Source organism: Strigops habroptila, chromosome 4 (assembly GCF_004027225.2).
Source record: "Strigops habroptila isolate Jane chromosome 4, bStrHab1.2.pri, whole genome shotgun sequence".
Lineage (NCBI taxonomy): Eukaryota > Metazoa > Chordata > Aves > Psittaciformes > Psittacidae > Strigops > Strigops habroptila.
In genome coordinates this window covers 30,109,205-30,130,716 of record NC_046358.1, presented here as the reverse complement: position 1 = coordinate 30,130,716, position 21,512 = coordinate 30,109,205, and the positions used below count along the sequence as shown (strand labels likewise).

At 34.3% G+C, this 21,512-nt stretch overlaps 1 protein-coding gene across 4 annotated transcripts in view; it reads right to left on the bottom strand.

Moving 5' to 3' along the window:
- EML5 (EMAP like 5) overlaps window positions 1-21,512 on the bottom strand; it is a 102,589-nt gene that overhangs the window by 58,614 nt on the left and 22,463 nt on the right. For all 4 annotated transcript variants that reach the window (XM_030482932.1, XM_030482933.1, XM_030482934.1 and 1 more), the window contains exons 3-11: window positions 21,155-21,253; window positions 20,518-20,586; window positions 19,017-19,202; window positions 10,429-10,564; window positions 7,282-7,483; window positions 6,285-6,422; window positions 5,294-5,550; window positions 3,397-3,609; window positions 1,430-1,597 (exon numbers count right to left, since the gene is read on the bottom strand). In XM_030482932.1, the coding sequence (XP_030338792.1) occupies window positions 1,430-1,597; window positions 3,397-3,609; window positions 5,294-5,550; window positions 6,285-6,422; window positions 7,282-7,483; window positions 10,429-10,564; window positions 19,017-19,202; window positions 20,518-20,586; window positions 21,155-21,253 (1,468 nt within the window). The remainder of the gene's footprint in view (window positions 1-1,429; window positions 1,598-3,396; window positions 3,610-5,293; window positions 5,551-6,284; window positions 6,423-7,281; window positions 7,484-10,428; window positions 10,565-19,016; window positions 19,203-20,517; window positions 20,587-21,154; window positions 21,254-21,512) is intronic.

The following is a 21,512-nucleotide window of genomic DNA, read 5'->3' as shown; positions in this document are numbered from 1 at the left end:
AGTGACTTAGTTTCATTCATTATTTCATTGACATTAATGTGAGGAGGAAAGGAAGAAATGAGAGAATGAAGTAGTGAGTGTAAAGCAGAAAGGTAACAAGAGAAGTAAAGAACTCCAAAGAAAAACTTATGGTTAAGTGAGCCACTGATGTAAGCAGCAATTCTCCAGGTAGATTACTGGGGAAAAAGAAAAATAATCTTGTATGGAAAGGAAGTGGTCAAATTTTCCATGACTGTGGAGAAAGAGTAGTCATTTAATGTTTCTGCTTTACACCTGGAGAAAGCCAGATAATGTTATAGAACAGAGTTTCATTCCAATAGAAACTGAAATTTATCAGTCCTCGCTGATAAATTATAATATATTTGGATCTTTCTGCAACCTTTGATTGAATGTTGCCCATTTATTGATTAACAAACCAGACACGAAGTCAGTCTAGAACACAAATTGTGTTAAAAGATCTCAAAATGTAATTGCAAAGACAGAATCACCACTCAGTAGAAATGTTTCTAGAAATATGCAATAAAAAGCAATCTTTTTATCAGTGATCCAGAGAAAACCAATATTGCTACTGATAAAAGTAGCAGAGCACAGTTAGAAAGGCCATTATCAGGACAATTATCAATAGTGTGACAAAACAGATGTATGCTGCACTCAGTGTCAGCCAGAAATAAGGTTATATATCTATAGACAAGGAATCTAACCACTTTCTATATAGATATTTTATCTTGGGAAGCATTAGCTTCCCAAGCTAATTTTAATTAACTAGTTAAAATTAAAAAAAAAAAATAAAAAAAATAAAAAAAAAATAAAAATTAAAAAAAAATATTAAAAATTTAATTTAATTAATTTAACTAAAGAAATTTGAGTCATAGGAAATAATTAGTCGAAAACCAATTCATACCATAAAGGACCAAAACAGGTTTTTTGGCGGCTTCATTAAGGAGAAGAAAAGAACTATAGCTTCTTTCTGCATTTGGCACGAACAAGGCCAGCAATGAAACAGCATTCATTTTCCCAGTAGCTGGGTCTGCACTGATACATCTTCATATTAAACAAATCAATTACAATGCTTAAATTATCATCTTAAATGGTGCAAAATTTTAACTTTTTTTTTTTCCATTAACATCTTCACATCCAGTTGTCAATTGAGTAAAGGATGATATATACAGAATTCATGAAGTTGTACCTATGATCCAAACTTTTACATTTTCCCTTTGCACAGGTAACACAGGGGTCTTTTTTTTTTCCCCCTGAATCTTGCTAGACTGAGCATACAGGGTAGAGGCAAGCTTTAGTCAATGCTATCAGGTGGCAATTCTGAATATCTATTTCTATCCTTCCACCAAAGAAATTTACTTTTCTTTCAGTCTCCCCTCTTCCTACCCCCCCTTTTTTTTTTTTTTTTCTTTTTTTTTAATAAATGACCTACCTTGGGGAGCTATATGAAGAGAATCCTTCAACTTCCGGTCAGGGACAAACTTCCACTGAAAGACAGAATGATCAGCCCCTCCAATGGAAACAACCCACTGGTGATCGTGCGACCATCTGACATTTGTCACGTGAGCAGAATGACCAAGATATTTTTTAAACTTTGCTCCTAGAAACAAGAATGAAAATATCTGTCAATATACATGGAATAAATATTTCAGAAGCCGCCTGGGAAAACGCATCAAGTAACCCTTATAAAAAGTAATAGTTTAATTAAAATATTCTGAGTGATATTTTCATTAATAGCAGCAACTTTTTGTAATATTTCCAAATTTTAATCTGTCTTTAAGATAAATTTTTAAATTTGGATTTCAGGATATAATATCTTTAACAAGTCAAACAGAGAAGACATATGATAGTGCTGTATGAGGTGTACTAAAGGAAGATTTTCTTAAAACTTTTTTGTATTAATCTTATTCTGTTTTTTACAAATCAAGATTTGGCCAATTATTATTTCTACATTGAAAACGTGCAGTAATTTAAATGTTAAATGTATATTTAGCTCTGTGAAAGCATCTCCACATGTGTCTTGTAGCACTGGTTCCCACTATTTCTGCAATTTGAGTGTTACGTGCTTCTAACAATTCATATCCTCATACCTTTAGTAATAGTAGTAGTAATAGAACTATATCAAGTTAATGTTTTCACTGACTACTACGTAGTTACAATCACTGGATCAGTTACTAAAAAGTTCCTAAAAGCATTCCATTATACAGATTCTTGTGCCTTTTCATTGTTTTTATATTTCTAGTGAAAAATAAGTGATAAAAAGGGAACAAATTCCATCTCCTTCAAAATGACAGAAGACTGCAAAAACATATTTTTTTTTAATTACCTCAGCTACCAACAAAAGCCTTATCACTTTAAAAGTAAAACTGGAAAGATTAAAATTAAACGTTTTTTTAATACCACCTTTCACAAAAAGAGTTTTAAAAACTCTTCATATCAGTCATTAAAAAGAAAAAAATATATATATATTTCTTCAAGCACATATTGCTTGAAGGTATATCCTAAGACCCATCACAAAGATCTTGTGGTTGCAGCCAGCATTGAACATGCAATGCTGCAAACTGCAATCATGCAGTGCGGCAACTTTTTGTTTTCCTTTTCAGAACTTCAGACATTTGATCTAGTCCCCAGGCAAACTTTTTAGGTTAAGGGGATTCTTCTTAAAAGCTAGAGAAGATTTCACAGGCTTTCTCTGATCATCATCACATGATCAGCTTAAGACAAGAGATCTCTGCTAGTGATAATTTGTTACAGTTCAACTTGAACAGTGTCCTTAGCCTTTCTCATCTAAAATGATATACATACCTCCTCTGTTCACTCAGTCCTGAACAATAAACTTGAAAATTATATACCTAGATTTAGGCTTCAGTTTTAAAAATTTCACGTGATTGTCCTTATTACTAGTAAAATTCTGAGTAAAAATGTCTCGGAAAAGTTCATAAACTTCGAATGACATTCAGTGGCATACTCTGATTACAGGTCCAATTTGCTGTTCACCTATTTATTGCCTTTAATCATTTAGTAAAGTGATTTTTTTCTAGTTCCTAGCCTAGATCTCCATCACTGATCCAGAGGAAGGAAGAAAAATACTTTAAGACCAAGGTGAAATACTTAGGTATGCATTTCATAGAAGCATATATACTGCATCGCCTCATGAAATTCTATTTAAAAAGAAAAAGAGAAAAAAGAAAAAAAAGATGCATTTTACAGCAGAACTTTTGGCTATTCGATTCAAAACGCAAATACAGTTACTATTACAGTTGTCAATACACAAGCCTATTATTATTTTTTTCCATATTTGAACTCAAACTAAACCTCTAACAATAAAAATTTCAAATAATAACCTTGAATAACCAAAATTCTAAAATATATGTTTGGAATTGAACTTAAAGGTACTACCTTTTCTTAGACATGGGTATCGAAAGAGCTTTACTATTCCATAATCATCAGCTGTAACCATAACTTGCCCAATAAAATTTGCATCCACAGAATTTATATCATTTATATCTGAATATTTGGGCCAGATTCCATTAACTTCAAGGCCAGAAACACAGGTCCATGATGCCCACTGAACACCTTTTAATTCCTCCTTGTTTGTTACTTCTTTTCCACCTAAGAACAAAAATAAAGAGCAATTTTTGAATATCCACTTATGCAATTTTTAAGAATGTAAAATTTTTTATCATTCTTCAGAAAACAAAGCCAAGTGAGACAGAATAAAAAACTGACTACTAAAACTGTCCTGATCTAATATTCTCTATTACAGTATCAGTAGTAAGGCTTCTCAAGACAATAGAAGATCATGAGTTTAGTACTTTACAGTTTTTATTGTTTCTTGGTAATCTACTTGAGGCTGTGTTATTTTTAAATGTTTATTAACAATGCATGTAGCCATTTTAAAAAAGTTCAGAAAAAATATGTTGCTGAACTGTTCTAGAAACCTGGATTACTTAGAGCAAAAAGAACTCATTTAGATGTGGCCACTGTAAATTACCGAAAATACAATTTTATACTTAGAACCTTGTCACATTATTTAATATCAGATCTATCTGTAATAAGATTGTTCCAATCCCACAAAGTTTCATGTACGAGTACTGTGTCAGACCAAAAGCTCATTTAGGATAAATACTGCGTCCATGGAACTATAACTATAAAAATAAATTTACAGTGCAAACGGTAAATATCGTATAACAAATAAAGGGACTCTATAGTAAATGTTGATGATAATAAAGAAATACCACAAACACAATGAGTAGGAAAAATATAGTATGATATTATGTAAAGAGTGAATACACAGAAAAAACAAGTCAAACAGTGTGATAAACACTGCCGTTGACATACTGTAATCAGTACTACAGAAGAAACTGTCTCGGTGAAACTGTTTCAAGAGTATGGGACAGTTCAGTCAAGTTTTCAAGACAGTGTTGTCTTGAAAATGTTTACAATAATGGGATTGACATAAACTCTGAGTCTGAAAACTATATTTTAGTATTATGTAATATACTGATTTTCTTTAATAGTCCCTTGCCATAAAAAAGGCACATTTGAACTTGCATTATCAGTACATTAATTTTTATATTTTTATTCATTTTGAAGGTTGCATGATTGAATCATATATGTATTCCAGCATCAATATTTCTTTTGTTTCCAGTGATTAATTCCTGCATTCTGGCATCCTTACACCAGGTACTCTTATTTTCTCTAGTTACCTTAACCCATTATACTTCCAAATTAATTTGCATTCTGATTATTTCTGTGTTCTCACTGTAAAAGCTCTTTTAAGCTAAATTCCTCAGTTCTACTGCAAGAATAGTTCTAGAAAATCAGGTGACTCTTCCAAGACACAACATATTGATTTTTCCAAACATTTTAAAAAACATACAGTGCAGATTGTAATCCATTTAATATCCAAGCTCAGTAAGTACAAAGCTATTAAGCTAATGCAAAACTTAATTTGAATGCAGTGGGTTGGGCTTTTTTGGTTTTTTGAGGTTTTTCTTCCTAAAAAAGTGTGAACAAAGATTTAGTTTTCAGAAATAAATTATAAGCCAGTACCTCTACTATGAAAACATACATTATAAAGAGTAAACACATGAGATAAAAATATTTAAGTAGCTTTGTCAGAAAATATTGTACTTATTCAAATATAGCAGATATTTATAAGAACTTAGAAAAAAAAAATTCTCTGTAACCCAGTGCTTTGAACCAGAATCTATATTTGGCTGTTCTTACCAAACTACTATACATTCTTTCTGTAACAAGTAACAGATATCATAAAGGCAACTCAGAATCTTACTTGGCATTCTGTAAAAAAGTCTCTTTCCATTGCCATCATTAGTCTGTAAGTATTTGCTGTCTGAAGACCAATCCATATGGGTGATGAAACTTAAAGATCCAATACATTCCCCAACTTTCTTATATCGCTGAACAACACCATATATATCCACAGAGCTGTCATTGGAACCAACAGCTAGAAAATTCCCATCTGGTGAATATTTCAGTTCATGAATAGCTTCTTTCCTGTCTTTGATATGAACAACCTCAGTCATATCTCTGTAGTACGAAAGAAAGCATGTCATAAGTATAGAAGAGCCTTATCAAACTGTCACGTTCCCAGTTTTAAAAAGCAGATAAAATCGTGAACTTTACCATCATATATGCAAACACAAAGCTGCTATTTTTAGAGTTGAGTAGGGCTTTGTAGCCAAAAAAGAGAAGGGAACAGTGATACAAAAAGGTGCTGCACTGGATTGAGGGAGAGTGAACAAAAGGAACTGTTCAAACTGGGTCCGTAAAAAAATTAATCAAGTAGATTACCAGATCTTTATTCAATCAGGGAAGAAAACTTTGCTGACATGAGACACAGATCTCATTTTCCCTTTAAAACTCTGGGATTGCAGCAACAAGGCAGCAATGTTTCTGCATGAATGATGTGCTGACAGCAGCATTCCGACACATGGAAACAATTTATGGAGTAATGAAAATTTGAATTTTAGCAATTCAAGAATAATTAATAAATCTAAAATCTAAAATAAAACACTTCTTAAAACACTGCCATTCTTTGCAAATATACCTATATACATTTGCAAATGTGTTGTTATGGACAACATGAACACATGTACCACACGTTTAAAAAAATCTGAGCACCCCCAAGATCAGTAATTTAAAACAGTAATGTAAGTCATCTCATGTATGGTCACTGCAGTGTCAATGTACAAACAGTTTATAAAAGCAACTAGATAACATGCTTGAAAGAGTTAATAATGTATCTAATTTTTATAACATACCTGACTCGAAGCACAGTGAAAGAGCCATCCTTCATCCCAAGAGCGAGATGGATTCCATCAGTACTAACCGCGGCACAACGAATGGGTTCCTCCATATTGCACCGGGCAATCAGAGCATGGTCTATTAAACTCCAAATTCTAAAATAAAGCAATAAGTACAAACGTAATGAGTGGTTTGTAGCTGTGCCACAGACAGCATGAAGCCTGCAATTTCTGCAGAACATTGAACGTGAGGGTGTCCTATTTTAAAATAATTTTTAATACTTGCCATAAGGAAAATATTAGATAGAAGCATGAGTTTTGCATACAGCAAAGAACTTTCTATATTTAAAATAGAGACAAAATATCTAATAAGAAAATGCAGGGGCAGATTAATTTTGTTTAACTTTCTAAATATAAAAATAACAACAACATCTGATAATATATACCAGGAACAACCACTCTGAAAATTCCATTCTTTTGCTAATCATTTTAGCCAAGAAAAATTAAAGACTCTGGTCAGTAAACACATCCTTTCCTATTAACAAGTCATTATTAATAAACTAGTTATAACTAGATAATATCACAACAGGTAAGTTTTTACTACAAGATACATTACAACAGCTACCATTTACAAGATATATCTAGAATTCTAGAGCATTATTTCAATATTCATCATTTAACTGCTTTCTTGCTTAATTAAATTATGTTAAAGATACTTAACAAAAATGCCAATTTTTCATTGTAACCTGTAACTCCTTAAAAGGAAACACTTACAGGATATTTGTATATGAGAGCTTAATGTTAGCTTAAATTAAATTTGTTCAGGTTTTGTACACTTCATTTTTTGTGAAATACACATCTCAACTATATTTTATTACTGGAGAGCACTAATTTCATGCGTAGCTTAACTGGTTCAATGCCACATTTTAAATTATCTACATTTTTATTAGGTTATCTATAAAATGAGCCATTTGTATAAAACTGTACACAGTTAAACAAACCAAGAATATTTAACCTGACTGATCGATCATCACTTCCAGTCATTGCTAGAGGTTTTGTAGGATGAACAGCCAAAGCCCAGAGCTCTCCTTCACAGTGCCCCTGCATTATCAGGAAAGGCTTATTACGCTCATGCACCACAATTTCAAAAATTTCACTGTCTTGTGTCCCAACAAGTATATGGTCTCCTCTCCAGCAAACACTTCTTACAGACAGACCTGTAGACGAGATTGTTACTAAAAGATACATCCTGAGAATTTGTGAAACAAAGGTAATGTAGCACATGACAAAACATAAAATCAAGCAAATGTCAAGAAGTATCCATATACCTTCTCTTATTCCTCCATTTACTCCTTTTATCAATTCCATATAACACATATTGCCCTTGTAACATTAACTTTTCAAGCTTAGTATTACGAAAAATCTGAAATAAAATGTGACCCTGATTTTAATAAAGGACATGTAGCCAATTCATGTATTACAAGATCTCTGACAGAGAAAGATAATACTGACATTTGTATATGAAATTACACATTTCATGTCTTTAAATTTCAACACAGGTAGCAGACAATATAAATTACAATTTCTGATCAAACCACGGACCTTAGTACTAGCTAGATGAACCTACATTATATAAGTGACAAAAGCATCAGTGGAACATGCATTATATGTAAGACAGTCAAAGAGCCCAGTTCTCCCCAGGTTGTGCCTGAGATGCTCCCCCTAAAGCAAATCTTTGTAACATCTTAATACCATCTGGAATTAGTTTTCTCACTAAATAGAAGATAAAACTAAATCAAACCAAAACAACATATAAAGAGATGAAAAGTGTTTATGATGGAATTCTAATGTGCATTTCTAGTAACTAATTCACTTACAGTGGAGGTGAGCACTCAGAGGCTGTACTTGTTTGTAGCTAACGTTGAGAACAATTAAATGGAAGTTAGGACTGCTGTAACTGAGAATCCAGTCTTAGGTGCCCAATTTTAGGAATATGCACCTTTTAAAATGGGCTGTTTCTGTTACACTTTGATAGTGCAACTTCATTTTGCCAGTTTGAGGTGTAGATAACCAGACGGTAGCAATGCCTAACTTAATTCGCTTTGCCTAAATTTATGTGGAGAATAGCTCAAGAATGATCCTTGAAAAACTACTCTGCATTAATATAAGACACAGTTTTATCTATCAGTTGAAAGGAATATTGTACTGATACGAGTTGACATGCTTCTGAAAAATGTTTTTAACTATACAGAGGGAAAAGAGCCACCTTATGTTATTAAATTTACATTGAAGAAAAATTTGCAAGTCTCAGAAACAGTGAATGGGTGGGTTAGCAGGCCAGTCTGATGAATCTGCACTGATGTTTTAATTCTGACAAAGCCTGCTTTCAAAGTAAAGCTCCTGATCATGCCTATTTACCACGCTTTGCATTACATGATAGCCTTCAAATGCACAAATAAGACTCTCTCCATACAAAACAACTGAAAGCTGTGCTCCAGGGATGCACTCAGTACGCTCCAACTGCAATACAGTGTTCAGACCACTGAATCCAACTAGAGCTAACACCTCTCAAACACTCCTCAAAATGCATATATATGTTGTGTTACTTTAACTCTCCACACCAATTGTTCTGTCTTACAAATTTGTTCCTATCAAATTTGTTCCAGTGCTGCACTGGTGAATATAACCCTATGATCTAGACATTATATGGCTCTATTGTCTACAGTGATTAAAAAAAATAAAGAAAGAAACAACCAGAATCTTTGATGAAGGATGATTAAGACATCTGTTTTAGTAATTTGGAACTTCTTATTGTGGAGGGAGATATTTTGAGAAATAATTTGACTACTTGGAGATATATCAAGAGTCAACTAATTGCTCTGCAAGCCATTCACAGGGATACAGAACTTGAGTTTATGTTCACGGATAAAAGTACCAAAAGGTGAGTTATAGGAGCAGCAGAAATGCAATTAAGAAAAAAAGTAGGACAGGTCATAATGGCAATCCTCAAAAGAACACAGTAAGAAAAAAAGACTGAAGCGAAAAGATTCAGGAAACTGAATTTATTAAAGATAGCATTTTTTAAAAGCTATCAGCTCTGCCAAGGCCATTTGAGAAGTTAGAAGATGAGGATGGAGTTCACAAGTGATCAAGAACCAAGAGTTCATGGCAAGGGCCTGTTCCACTAAAAGTAAAGGAGACAATCTGGAGTGGAGAAAAAGTTTGAAAGAATAAAATGGGGAATAAAACACACCTTTCAACAGAGCTGAAAAACAGCAGCTGGGTAAATTTAAATTTAAAACAGAGCCACTGTACCAAAGGGCATTTAAAATGGAATGTATTCCATCTTGTTGCAATACTTTACTATCTTGGTTAGAATGCCGAGTCAATTACAGAATACTAAGATTCAACTTGCAGTCAATTATTTATTGACGCTGAATATCTGATTGCCATCGGACATTGTACCACACTGTCAAATTCTTTGAGAGATATTAGAAAATAATGAAGTGACTGAGGGCAAAGAAAACCAAATGCCAACAAAAGCAATGCTGTAAGTGACATTAGTGCTTTAGCATACTTTTGTGTTCTGTTCCTGAATCACTATAGCAACAATATCTACAACACTGACAAAACATGCTATAGACTGCTGGATTTAAAATTTTAGCATGACAAACTGTAACTGAAGTCATAGGTATATCTAAGCAGCATTCGAAGCTCTATGAAAGTGTAGATAACTTCCAAATAGTTTTAATGAAAATTTGGATAACTAACAAATGCAATTTTTGTACTCCACTGTTTTACACTGTAGATCTCACTGTCTCTTTTAAATTCTCTTAAAGTTTTACTTTTCCGTGTTAAAAACTGCTGTGCTACAGAAAAGATGTGCATTTTATTGATTTAAAGAAAAAAAAACTCTGTGTCTACAACTTCACAGTATGTTTTGCAGTAACTCTGAAGGACTACGTGACTTTCACACTAGAGGCATGATCAAATTTCTTTTCTAGCAAATAGTTCACAGTAATATACATGAAACAACCTTTTTGGTTTTGTTTTTTTTTTTTTTTTTTTTTTTTTTTTTTTTTTTTTTAAGTCTTTTCTTGTTCAAAACATTGGTAAATTTCCTACCTTATTGGTATGCCAAAAATGACAAACTTCTTTTTACCTTTATATCCTTGGTCTGTTTCCCTGAGATCAATCACAGTAATTGGTTTAAAATTTAAGTCCCACAAGCGAACACAGCCATCCCTGCCACCAGTGGCAAACCCCTCTTCACATGCATTCATGCTGAAGATTCCTGCCTAAAGAGAGAAGAAAGTTATTTTTAACAGTATACACAGATCAGACACATCAGTATGGAAAATGGAGCTCTTGTCCATGCCAGTATTGCTTGTCTTCCTGTCTTCCTACCTGTTACACTGTTGACAATAGCATAAACATATGCAACTAATACAAGCTTTAAATGAGTCAGAAATAGAAACAAACTCAAAAGTGAGCAGAATTCACATTCAGTGATAAACATTAAGATAAAAGAATTTTTGCAATACTGCTTTTATCATGATGTCGATCATAGTGACGCTGCTTCTTATCCCTAGAAAGAGTTTACTTTCATATCCTCTTGCCTTAGGGCCTGGTCCAACTCTCACAAATGTCAGCAGGATGATCTCCACTGATCTTCATTAGGCTTGGTTCAGGGCCTTTGTTGCTATTACACAGCTTCTATGCAACCAGACAAAAAATATCTGGCATATTTTACATTTTAAGCCAAGAAAGATGTATTTAACATTTAAGTTTCAAAGCAAAATATAAGGGAACACAGTGATCACTTTACGCCATTTAAAAATACATAATATAAGCTCTTATTTTAAAAGACATCAGGAAACCAAACCTAACATATTTTCTTTAACTCACTTGATATATGCATTTTTCAGGATAAAGAAGAGACAAGGATGATATATATATCATTAAAAATATATATATTATGATATATATATTATCCACATAGCCACTAGATTTGATGTAAACATGATATTTTATCTAAATAGTATACACCCTTTGTTTGGACTCACTAGTCTTATTTTCAGAAGTAGCCCACACATTTCAGTGAGCAAAGCTACTGAAAGGGCAACTTTGGGCAATAAGCCTACTATAACTTAAAAAAAAAAAAAAAAAAGTATCCTGTATTTGTTGAAAACAGTTAATATTCAGCTATGACAAAATAAAACAGGAGAGCATTAAAAACTATGGAAGGGAAAATCTGTCTCCGTACTCCTGACGAAAAGAAGGTAGAATAGCCAATAACGTGCATACATCTTCTGTAATATTGCTCTGAAATTTGTTTTGTCAAGAAGCAAATATAAAGTTCCAATAGTTTGGTTGGGGTAATGAAGCACGTTAACCCCCAAAGTGAAAGCTATTCGCAAATGAGAGATTAGCTTTTGGGGGTAAATAAAGCTGTACGCTTACAGAACAAACTAGCACCCAGTGTTGTGGGTTGTTAGAATTCCCAGGTACTCATGACTCTTCTCTCCTATTAAGATGTTTTTTTCTTCTGGAATTATAATTCAGGAAAATATCATCATGGACTGATCATAATGAAGCATGGACTGTGTTTGTTTCTCTAGCATCTGATAGCAAGTACATCATTTTTTAAGTTGAGAAAAAAGAAATCTCTCACTTTTCACAAAAAACACCCGTATTGTTACTAGAATGTCAAATGACAATCAAAACTGAAAGCCTAGGGTGACAGAACCCAAATTTTTTGATGTGTCATGTCCATCCCCAGGATACGGACTTCTAAGGCAAGCCATATTTTCAGGAGTACCATGTGCCTAAACAGAAATGTAGTGGAATTTTTAAGTCATAAGCAGATTAGAAGGCTACTCCCATTATCTCCAACATCCTGAAAATCCTCTTTCTGTTTCTTTAGGAGCCTGGAGATTTTTTGAAAATACAACCCAAACTGTATTTGTTTCTGTGCCTTTGCCTGTGTTTTACTGCATTAACCTTTTAGCGCCACTGAGCAAATAAAAGTCTAGAGGAATTTTGGCTCATTTTGTACCGGATACTGAATTCTGCCCAAGTTCTGGCATATTTAAATTTTTTACAGCTCTTTTTGGAATGCAACCTTGATAACAGAATTATTCTCTTTCCTCTAATTAACTCCTTCCGAAATCCATGATTTAATTAGTCAGTATTAAAAAAAGAATCAGACATTTGGCAATGTGGGAAGCTGGCTGAATGTTCTGAAGATAAGATCAAGTGGATCCAGGATTAATCTGTTTTCCATTTCATAGAATATCCTTATCTTGAAAAGGACATGCTGGTTGTCAAGGAGATTTGGCAGATGTTGTGCTTGCTCAATCTCTTGAAATGCAACAGGACATTCTCATCTCAGACTATGTGCCACTGGAATAGAGAATTAGGTGAAAACTAGAAAAAAGGTCCCTCCTTAACGGGGACTGTAAGTACATAACGGAAGAAGCTGAGCTTAGCTACTCTTCATTTAATTGATAGGCTGACACTTAATGGGGAAAAGACAGATTCTTTACTCTGGTAGTTTAGCCAGTCATAATTCTTCCACTAAATGTTTCCTTTTGGAAACTGCAAAGATTGTTAATGCAAATCGATTTTGGAGTCTTGATGCTTCTCTTAATCCTTCAGCCTGAAACTGTTATTAAGATAATTTGATTCTTGATGGTCAATAGTCTCCTAGCAGTAATGAGAGGCAAACAATTACACTGACTTTGATCCAATTGAATAACATGAGCAACAAAGATTGATTGTGTTCAAAATAAAAAGTATCAAAGTCTTCAATCCTAAAAGTTACAAAGTTTGACATACAGACTGCATTATAGAATCATAGAATAGTTAGCATTCTTTTGTTATAAATTTTTCATTACATTTCCCAATGAACAGGCAAATTCTGGAAGTAACATCTCAAATTGATCAGCAGTTTTCTCAGAATGCAGAGTATGTCCTATTTTCCAATAGAACCAGCTGGTATCACATCAGTGTTCCCTCAAATTGGGGGGGGAGGGGGAGAGGGGCAGAATTTGAAATTTGAATGAGAGTAAATAAATAAATAAATGCCGAGGTCTATCAGAAATGCTAGTTGAAAGCTGCAGAAGTACAAAAACAACATGACAAAGATGGTCCCCACTCCATGAATATACTGCTACCGCTTGTAGCCAAGAAGCTTCTAATAGTGAAGTTGTCTCAGGTTTTCTGTTGCTGCTGGACCTATCTTGCCTCAAAAACTTGACGGACGAAAATCAAGTGTTAATTTATCTAAATGCAGTCATTTCTATAAAATAGACCACACTGACTATGCGATTCCTAAAACACATGACTGCAGTTAGCTATAATTAGGATCAAGCTTGAAAGATCATATGGAAACTTCAGCAGCAACTGACTACTACCGAGCAGCATGGAGAATGGAAACATTATACCAGTTCAGTAAGAAGTCCCGTGCCTCCTTCTTACTCCTAGATTCAATCAGGACATAGATGCTAACATGTAAAGCAACATATGTAGGGCACTTACTATAAGATATCGTGTCTCCCAATATAAACTGCATAGCAAGGAAGTGGATTGCAAACATTTAAGGATGGCATCAGTAAGCTTACAGTGCAAAGCCACTACTGTGAAATTTAATCTTCCTATCTAACAAATCACCAATAAAACAGTTAAAAAATTGGCATATTATTCAAAATGAGCTTATTATTTAAACATTGAAAACAGTTGCCTATATGCCTCTCACTGGCTGAAGTAAGGGGATAGTTTCCTTTCAAAACTACGACTAGTCTAAGCAGGAGAAAAATGCTGCACAACTTAATGTGTTGGTACATGACACCAGCTTAAAACCATTCATTTAAGTTCATTATATTGTTTCCATCTATATTTAATTACTATTCAGCCAAGTGACATAGGCGTGGAATAGTTTTAACAGAATGCCTGTTATTTAACCTCGAGCCTGTTATTTAACCTCAGTTTCTGACATCAATCCACACAACTTTAATGTGTACCCCTGAAAGACTATCTCAAAATAAATTATTCAGCTGCTGAGAAAGCATCTTATGTATATTCACTATGCAAGGCAAAGGCACACAAGAATCTTTAAACAGTACAGTGTTTAAAAATAAGCATACTAGTATTGTTTTAATACCTGAGTAACATCTCTTATATATATCTTAATAGTCATGGACTACCAGGAATTTAGAACATGTAAGATGATAAATAAATAGAAGACTCCATATTCCACTCTTTGCACTGGCACAAAAGTGAGACATCTAATAAAAGATTTATGTTTTTATTTAGTCAAGGTCTATATTAACTCTTCAAAATCAGATACACTGCCTACAAATAACCTCCTGAAGTACTACTAGTGCCAATGAACTTAGATGTGCTTTCATGTTGCTGTTATCCTTCTTCTTCTTAAAACTTTCGTTTGGCATTATTATTTAGGAGAGATCAGCAAAACTAGAATTTGAGTTTCCCGTTTCTATTCAGTGTTCCCTGCACATGAACTCCGTGCCTTAACTCTTTCAACCCCTGCTCATTTCCATCTTCTACTACTTTTCATTCCTACTTCTACATTAAGCGAACTCTTCACTCCTCTTCCAACTAATCCTCCAGTCATCCCAACCTATTTGCTTTCAACTTTTTGTTTCTACTCAAACTTAGATAGGAATCTGCCAGAAACTCTTCTTTCCTCTGTCTACAGTTCTTAGTAGTGCTGTGACAGAAGACAGATAATCTGTTTTAGCTATGAATTCTTATTTTGCTTGCTAGTGTTAAAGTTGCTATCTCTTTCCTTAGTTGCTTACACTGGAACAGCTTGGTTTATTTTTCACTTTTATTTCATTCACTTTATTGCATTTCACTTTATTTCATTCTTAAAATAAAAAATGTCTTTTCAGCAAAGTTAACTATGACAAAGATAGCCAACCTTTGAAAAGAACCTGTTTTCTGTATTAATGCAGACCACTGCCAGCTGGATGGACCATATCCCCACATGACTAACATGCTTTTGAAAACGTTTTCCTGCATCTCGGATGCCTACTGTTTATGCTGCAAGAAAGGAATACATGGTATTTTATGTAAATAATAGACATGCTTTCCTTTAATGAATTGTCAGTTTAATTCAAGCCCATTGAGGAGTAATGACGCAGGATGATAAACAGGCAAGCAGGGATGACAATTCCAGCACCAGCATGCTGAACAAAAATGTCTATCAATTCCCTACTATGTGCACACTGCTTTTAACAACATATGCACACCACAAATGTTATCATTTACCCTTGTGTTTTCTTTTAAAAGAATGAACAAGAGCATGATTTATAAAATTAACTGCAAAATCACTATAAAATATGATAGTAATAGTTTAGTATGGCTGAACAGGCACTCTTATTCCAAGCTGCTGTATTTTGTGCTTATAATAGTCTGACAATATTAACTTTAAGGTAATATTTCATTGAAAAACAAGGTTTCATTTTGTTGGGAAGTAAGCTTCCAGAAGAGATTTTATTAGGTCTTTTTTTCCCCTGAAATTGGTGAGATTTGTAGTGACACTAATCTCTTGTGAAAATGAATTCCATAGCCATGGACTACTGTCCCTACTTAATTTTCAGTATTGCAAAGCACAATTCCATTGAGCCTAAAGGACAGAGCCAAAAATAGAAGGCTAGATGAGACCTACTCCAAGGTCACCTGAGCTCCATCCACTGACACTACTGAAGATAAGGAGCACAGCACTTCAAATTTGGTCTTGTGGTCAACAAAACTGACACAGCACATAAGTAATGGAGCAACAAGTGCTCTCTACATTTATCAGTTGGGTCATTTCACACTGAAAGAGTTGAAAAGCACAGCATTATTCTGCAATGAACTGTTGCAATTCTAAATAATCCAAGTAACAGATATGTGAATATACAGGACAGATGTCTCCTACAGCACCAAATAGGATGGGACGCTCTTTTCCTGATCAGTTTTGGATACGAGAGAAAGTGCACTCTCTCCTCTGGGAATCCAGTTCTATGTATGTAAGACATGCATTTTAAAAATTTCATTTAACTTCAGCATCAAAAAGTAAATGTCGACATCACCTTAGGAAAATACAGATCAGAATAGAACACTATTGAACACTAAGTATGAACACTAAAACCAGATCAGAATGTAGAGAGTAACAATCAGGGAATATTTAAATACCCCTTTATATTTCTTGGTTTAGAATTTGTGTGTTCTTGAATCATAGAATCATAGAATCGAAAGGACCTTAAGATCATCTAGTTCCAACCCCCCTGCCGTGGGCAGGGACACCTTCCACTAAACCATGCCACCCAAGGCTCTGTCCAACCTGGCCTTGAACACCGCCAGGGATGGAGCATCCACAACCTCCCTGGGCAACCCATTCCAGTGCCACACCACCCTCACTGTAAAGAACTTCTTCCTTATATTTAATCTAAACTTCCCCTGTTTAAGTTTGAACCCATTACCCCTTGTCCTACCACTACAGTCCCTAAGGAAGAGTCTCTCCCCAGCACCCTTGTAGACCCCCTTCAGATACTGGAAGGCTGCTATGAGGTCACCACGCAGCCTTCTCTTCTCCAGGCTGGACAGCCCCAACTCTCTCAGCCTGTCTTCATATGGGAGGTGCTCCAGCCCTCTTATCATCCTCGTGGCCCTCCTCTGGACTCGCTCCAACAGCTCCATGTCCTTTTTATGTTGAGGACACCAGAACTGTACGCAGTACTCCAAGTGAGGTCTCACAAGAGCAGAGTAGAGGGGCAGGATCACCTCCTTCGACCTCCTTCTTTTGATGCAGCCCAGGATACGGTTAATATATATTACAATATACATACATACAATATACATACAGTTAATATACATTAAATATTTCTGCAGATGCATAAAGGAAGGTTATGCATATGTGTGGGCATATATATTTGATTTTTTATATACATACACTTACATGAATATAAAGAAATCTCAAATGCAAAATAGTTTTACACTTGTTCTTCATAACTTTCTTTTTGTTCCTAATAAGATACACTGTCATTATACTGCTGTCTGAATAAGCAGTCCAGTCCCTTTTAAATTATTAGTTAATTCAACAATCTGCCACTGTCCTGAATGTATATTTCTAAGTCATCAATAAACTAAGAGTCTCCTTAGTACTGACTGACTGCAACCTCTCCACATACATATCATTCATCGCTTTTTGTCCCCTCCATTCTACCTGGTCAAATCATAAAGAGTGATTTTAATACTTCAGTTATATACATACATCCAGTCCAATACTGCCAGCGAAAACAAATGCGTGCTTATAAGAAAGAATATTTACTGTTATTTTTACCTAGAATTTCAAAGCTGCAATATAGGAACTCATGTGCTTGTATTTTCACACTATTTTAAATTGTTAATAAGGGAATTTTAAATATTATCTAGAAAGTACAATGCCTTTCGAAACAAAAAAAAAAAAAAAAAAAAAAAAATCAACCTTCAACCAGCACATAATATAGCTTCATAAATTTACCTTAGCAGTTTCATGCCTCATAGGTTAAACCAACAAGATGCTTTAGGTTTAAAGTGATACTTGGAGAAGTTAGAAGTATATGACTTACTACTATGAGAGGAAATGAGGACTCTCACAGATTGGCATACACAAATCAGATTGCAAACCACTAAGTGTTTTTTTGCTCCCTACTTTAATCACAGAGCCATATGATTTGGAAGAATATGGAAAATATAATATAAACTTATGTAGTAAAAATATAATCACTTCATACTCACACTAAACATTTTGATTAAAAGAAAATCTTACCAAGCACTTTTGAAAAAAAAATATTTAACTTTCACCGATGTCGTCACTTTTCAAAGCTATATACTGTTCTAAAAAGCTGAATGAATACAGTAAAAGGCAGCAACATTGGACAAGGAAGAGCGATTGAGTCCAGCTAAAATGACTAAATGTATGTGTCTACAAACAAGCTGGGAGTTTGTGCTTACATTATGCTTCATGGAATCAACAGACTTCAGAGAGCTATCAGACAACCAGCCAGTAGGACTCAATTCACAGAATGACAGAATAGCTGATATTGGAGAAAACGCTGGAGAGCTTCTAGTCTACTCTGCTCAAAGCAGAGTCAGAAAACAGCATGTTGCTGAGGGCTGTGTCCAGCCACGTTGTGAGTATCTCCAAATGGTCAGAGATGTAGATGAAGCTCCAGAGCCACTCTGGGGATCTATTTATTTGTTTCAACACCAATTACCTAAATAGAGCAGTCCAGGCCTTCTGAGATGCCTCTAGATTAATAAGACATCCATAAAAGAAAGTCAGATAAAGTAGATCCATATTCTTTGGGGGAGGCAGCTATGTACTCAACTCTGATATATAAAATATCACTATGTATACCCCTGCATGGGTAATTGAACAGAGTAATACATGTCTACTGAAGGGTAAACTTAAATGCATTCCAGGCTCTATTGATTACCAAGTCCCCCATCAATGATAATGGGAGACAGTACATAAATAGACACCTAAATGTATTTCTCAATCTAGCATTCACTTTCTAACACAACAGCAATCTTGAGCAACAGAGAGAAAGAACAGAAAAGAAAATATATTCAGATGAGACATACTGAGTCTCTATCATTGAAATAGTTTAGAAACACAAACCAGGTGATCTTGCAATGCCCTTTCCAGCTTTCTGGAAATCTATTTAACATTTTATATTAAAGAGATATACTTACAGCATGCGCTCCTTGTATTGTCCGTACAAGATTGATTCCTTTCCATACATATATATCTCCATTCAGTGCACCAGAATATGTCACTTCATCCCTTGCACAGGCTAGGCACAATATAGTTTGGAGATCACCAGTTTTGCCAAAAACACCACGTTTTGGTGTCAAGGAATTGCCACACAAGCTCCAGAACTGCAATGGTTTAAGAAAAATACACATCAACAAAAATCTCTTGCCTGATCCAAATGCCTATAAATCTCCAGGATTCAGATTTTCAGTTAATGCTTTCTCAAAGGAAACACCAATTATTTTTAAAATGCTGTTCTTATTTAAAAGGTCTTTACAGAGCCTTAAAAGTTGCTCAAATAAACTTCTGCCTATCTAAATAGATGTTTTGAAGTCATAAAGCCACCTTAAATACTAAAATTGCTGTTGGTACAACACATTAGCTCACTGTTGGCATAACGGTCCTTTAAGATCTTGAAGTAGAAAAAAGATCATTATTAATCAAACCTATGGAAATCTGTAAATGACCTGCTAAATGCTATGCTAAATCAAAGGCATGTGCAATCTAGCCAACACATGGAACATTTTCTCCAATAAACCATAAACACATATTAATCTAAAAGTTCATTTTATGAAAAGCAAAACATTTTTCCCACTATAGGAACCTACACATAAGAGCAATACAGAACTTTCAAGCTGCCATCTACTGCTGTTATGTGGTAACACAGAAGACAGTGCATGGGAGAAGGTAATGACTTCAGGAAACATATTTGATGGCAGTCAAGCATTGATAATTCTGCTGACAGAATTAAGCTGTTTCTGCACAGCAGTTGGTACACGAATCAAAGAAGAGTGTTTCATGGAACACTCTGCTTGAAAAAGACATGAACTGTCTGAATTATGAATCCTGTAACAGGTAGAGTGCTCAAAATGACAAAGGTAGAAATAACAGCAGGGAAAAAAGTATTAAAAGAAAGGACAAGCATTTCCATTTCTCTTTCCCCTGTATTCCCATACTCTCTCAAACTGTAAGAAATGTCTTTTCAACTCATTCTACCCCTGAACTGTAACAATTCATTAATTGTTCAAGAATCAGAAACTTGAGTACCTGGACTCGCCTTAAACGTGTGCATCCTGTCTTGTGCTACTTGGGGTTTCAAACATATTTTAGACAATCTAAATTTTAAGTTCTATTATGATCATTACATACAATGCTACTGACAACCATTTCATTCCTTCCACATTTCTTCTGTCAGGGCATGAACTCTCTTGAGCAGAGATGGTCTGTTTTCTACTATATCTTGCAACTATCTATATCTTGAAAACATCTAGTGTAGTTAGGTGTGATCTATGATTGCAGTGCCTAAGAAGCAATACTATTCTTACAGAAGACCTTTTATATTATAATTATATATTCCTTTTAGGTTCCATTTTTATATATTTTGTAGAGTATAAACTACTACCGCTTAAATATTTTATGAATTAACATTTATTTCATTACCTTGATATGTTTCACACCACAGCTGACGAGCTTGTTTGGCTGGTACAAATCCCAAGAAATATCAAATATCTGCATAAAAAAACCCCAAGGATGTCAGCAGAGATCACCTTTCTAGCATGGGACAGTTAAAATAGTAAAAACTTGTAGCAATTAACAGACAGTCTGAAATGCTTTAAATGGAACTATTGGAATGACATTTTATCACCTCATTCAATACTGAAACTGCAATGTATAGCTCTTATTAGCTCTATTTGTTTTTTTCCTAGTCTAATTACATCACATGATAAAACAACATTAAGGTTCATTTACAGACTAGAAAAATTTAAGCAATTACTCGCATCTTGATTTCCCATATGCGGATTAGGGTCTAGGAAGCGCCTGTAATTTTGCACTTCCCCTACATGCTTACAGTCTCAACAAACCATATGCAAATAAATGGTGAGTTACGCATTTTATTTTAGAAAGAAATGTACATATCTTAAATATCTTCACATATAATACATATCCAAGCATTATGCAAATTCAATTCCTAAAACATAAAATGTTTTTTTGTTCAGACATAGCTCTAGTATGTATACACAGACATGGTTTAACAAACTAAACTTTCACTGACATCAAATTCTTTAGTTATACTTACTCTGTCTGTATGACCGGGAGCCATTGACAATAATTTCCCTTTTCTCCAGTCCCATACACAAACTGTGTTTTTTGAATCCAAACCAACTGAGACCAAGCGCTAAAAATGTCCAAAATAAATAAGTAAATTTAAAAATTCACTATATTAATGAAAACTAGAGTAATCATTTTGAATTATAACAAATTCATAACATATTTGAGTTAGAAGCAATAGCTACATTTTGATATAGAAGAAAACTAAAGACACAACATCTTATGCCAAAGCTTCCATAGACACATCTCTTCGGTTACAGTATCATGATCATAAAGTAGTAAGATCTCAGATAAAATATTTTGGATTTATAACATTTAATATATAT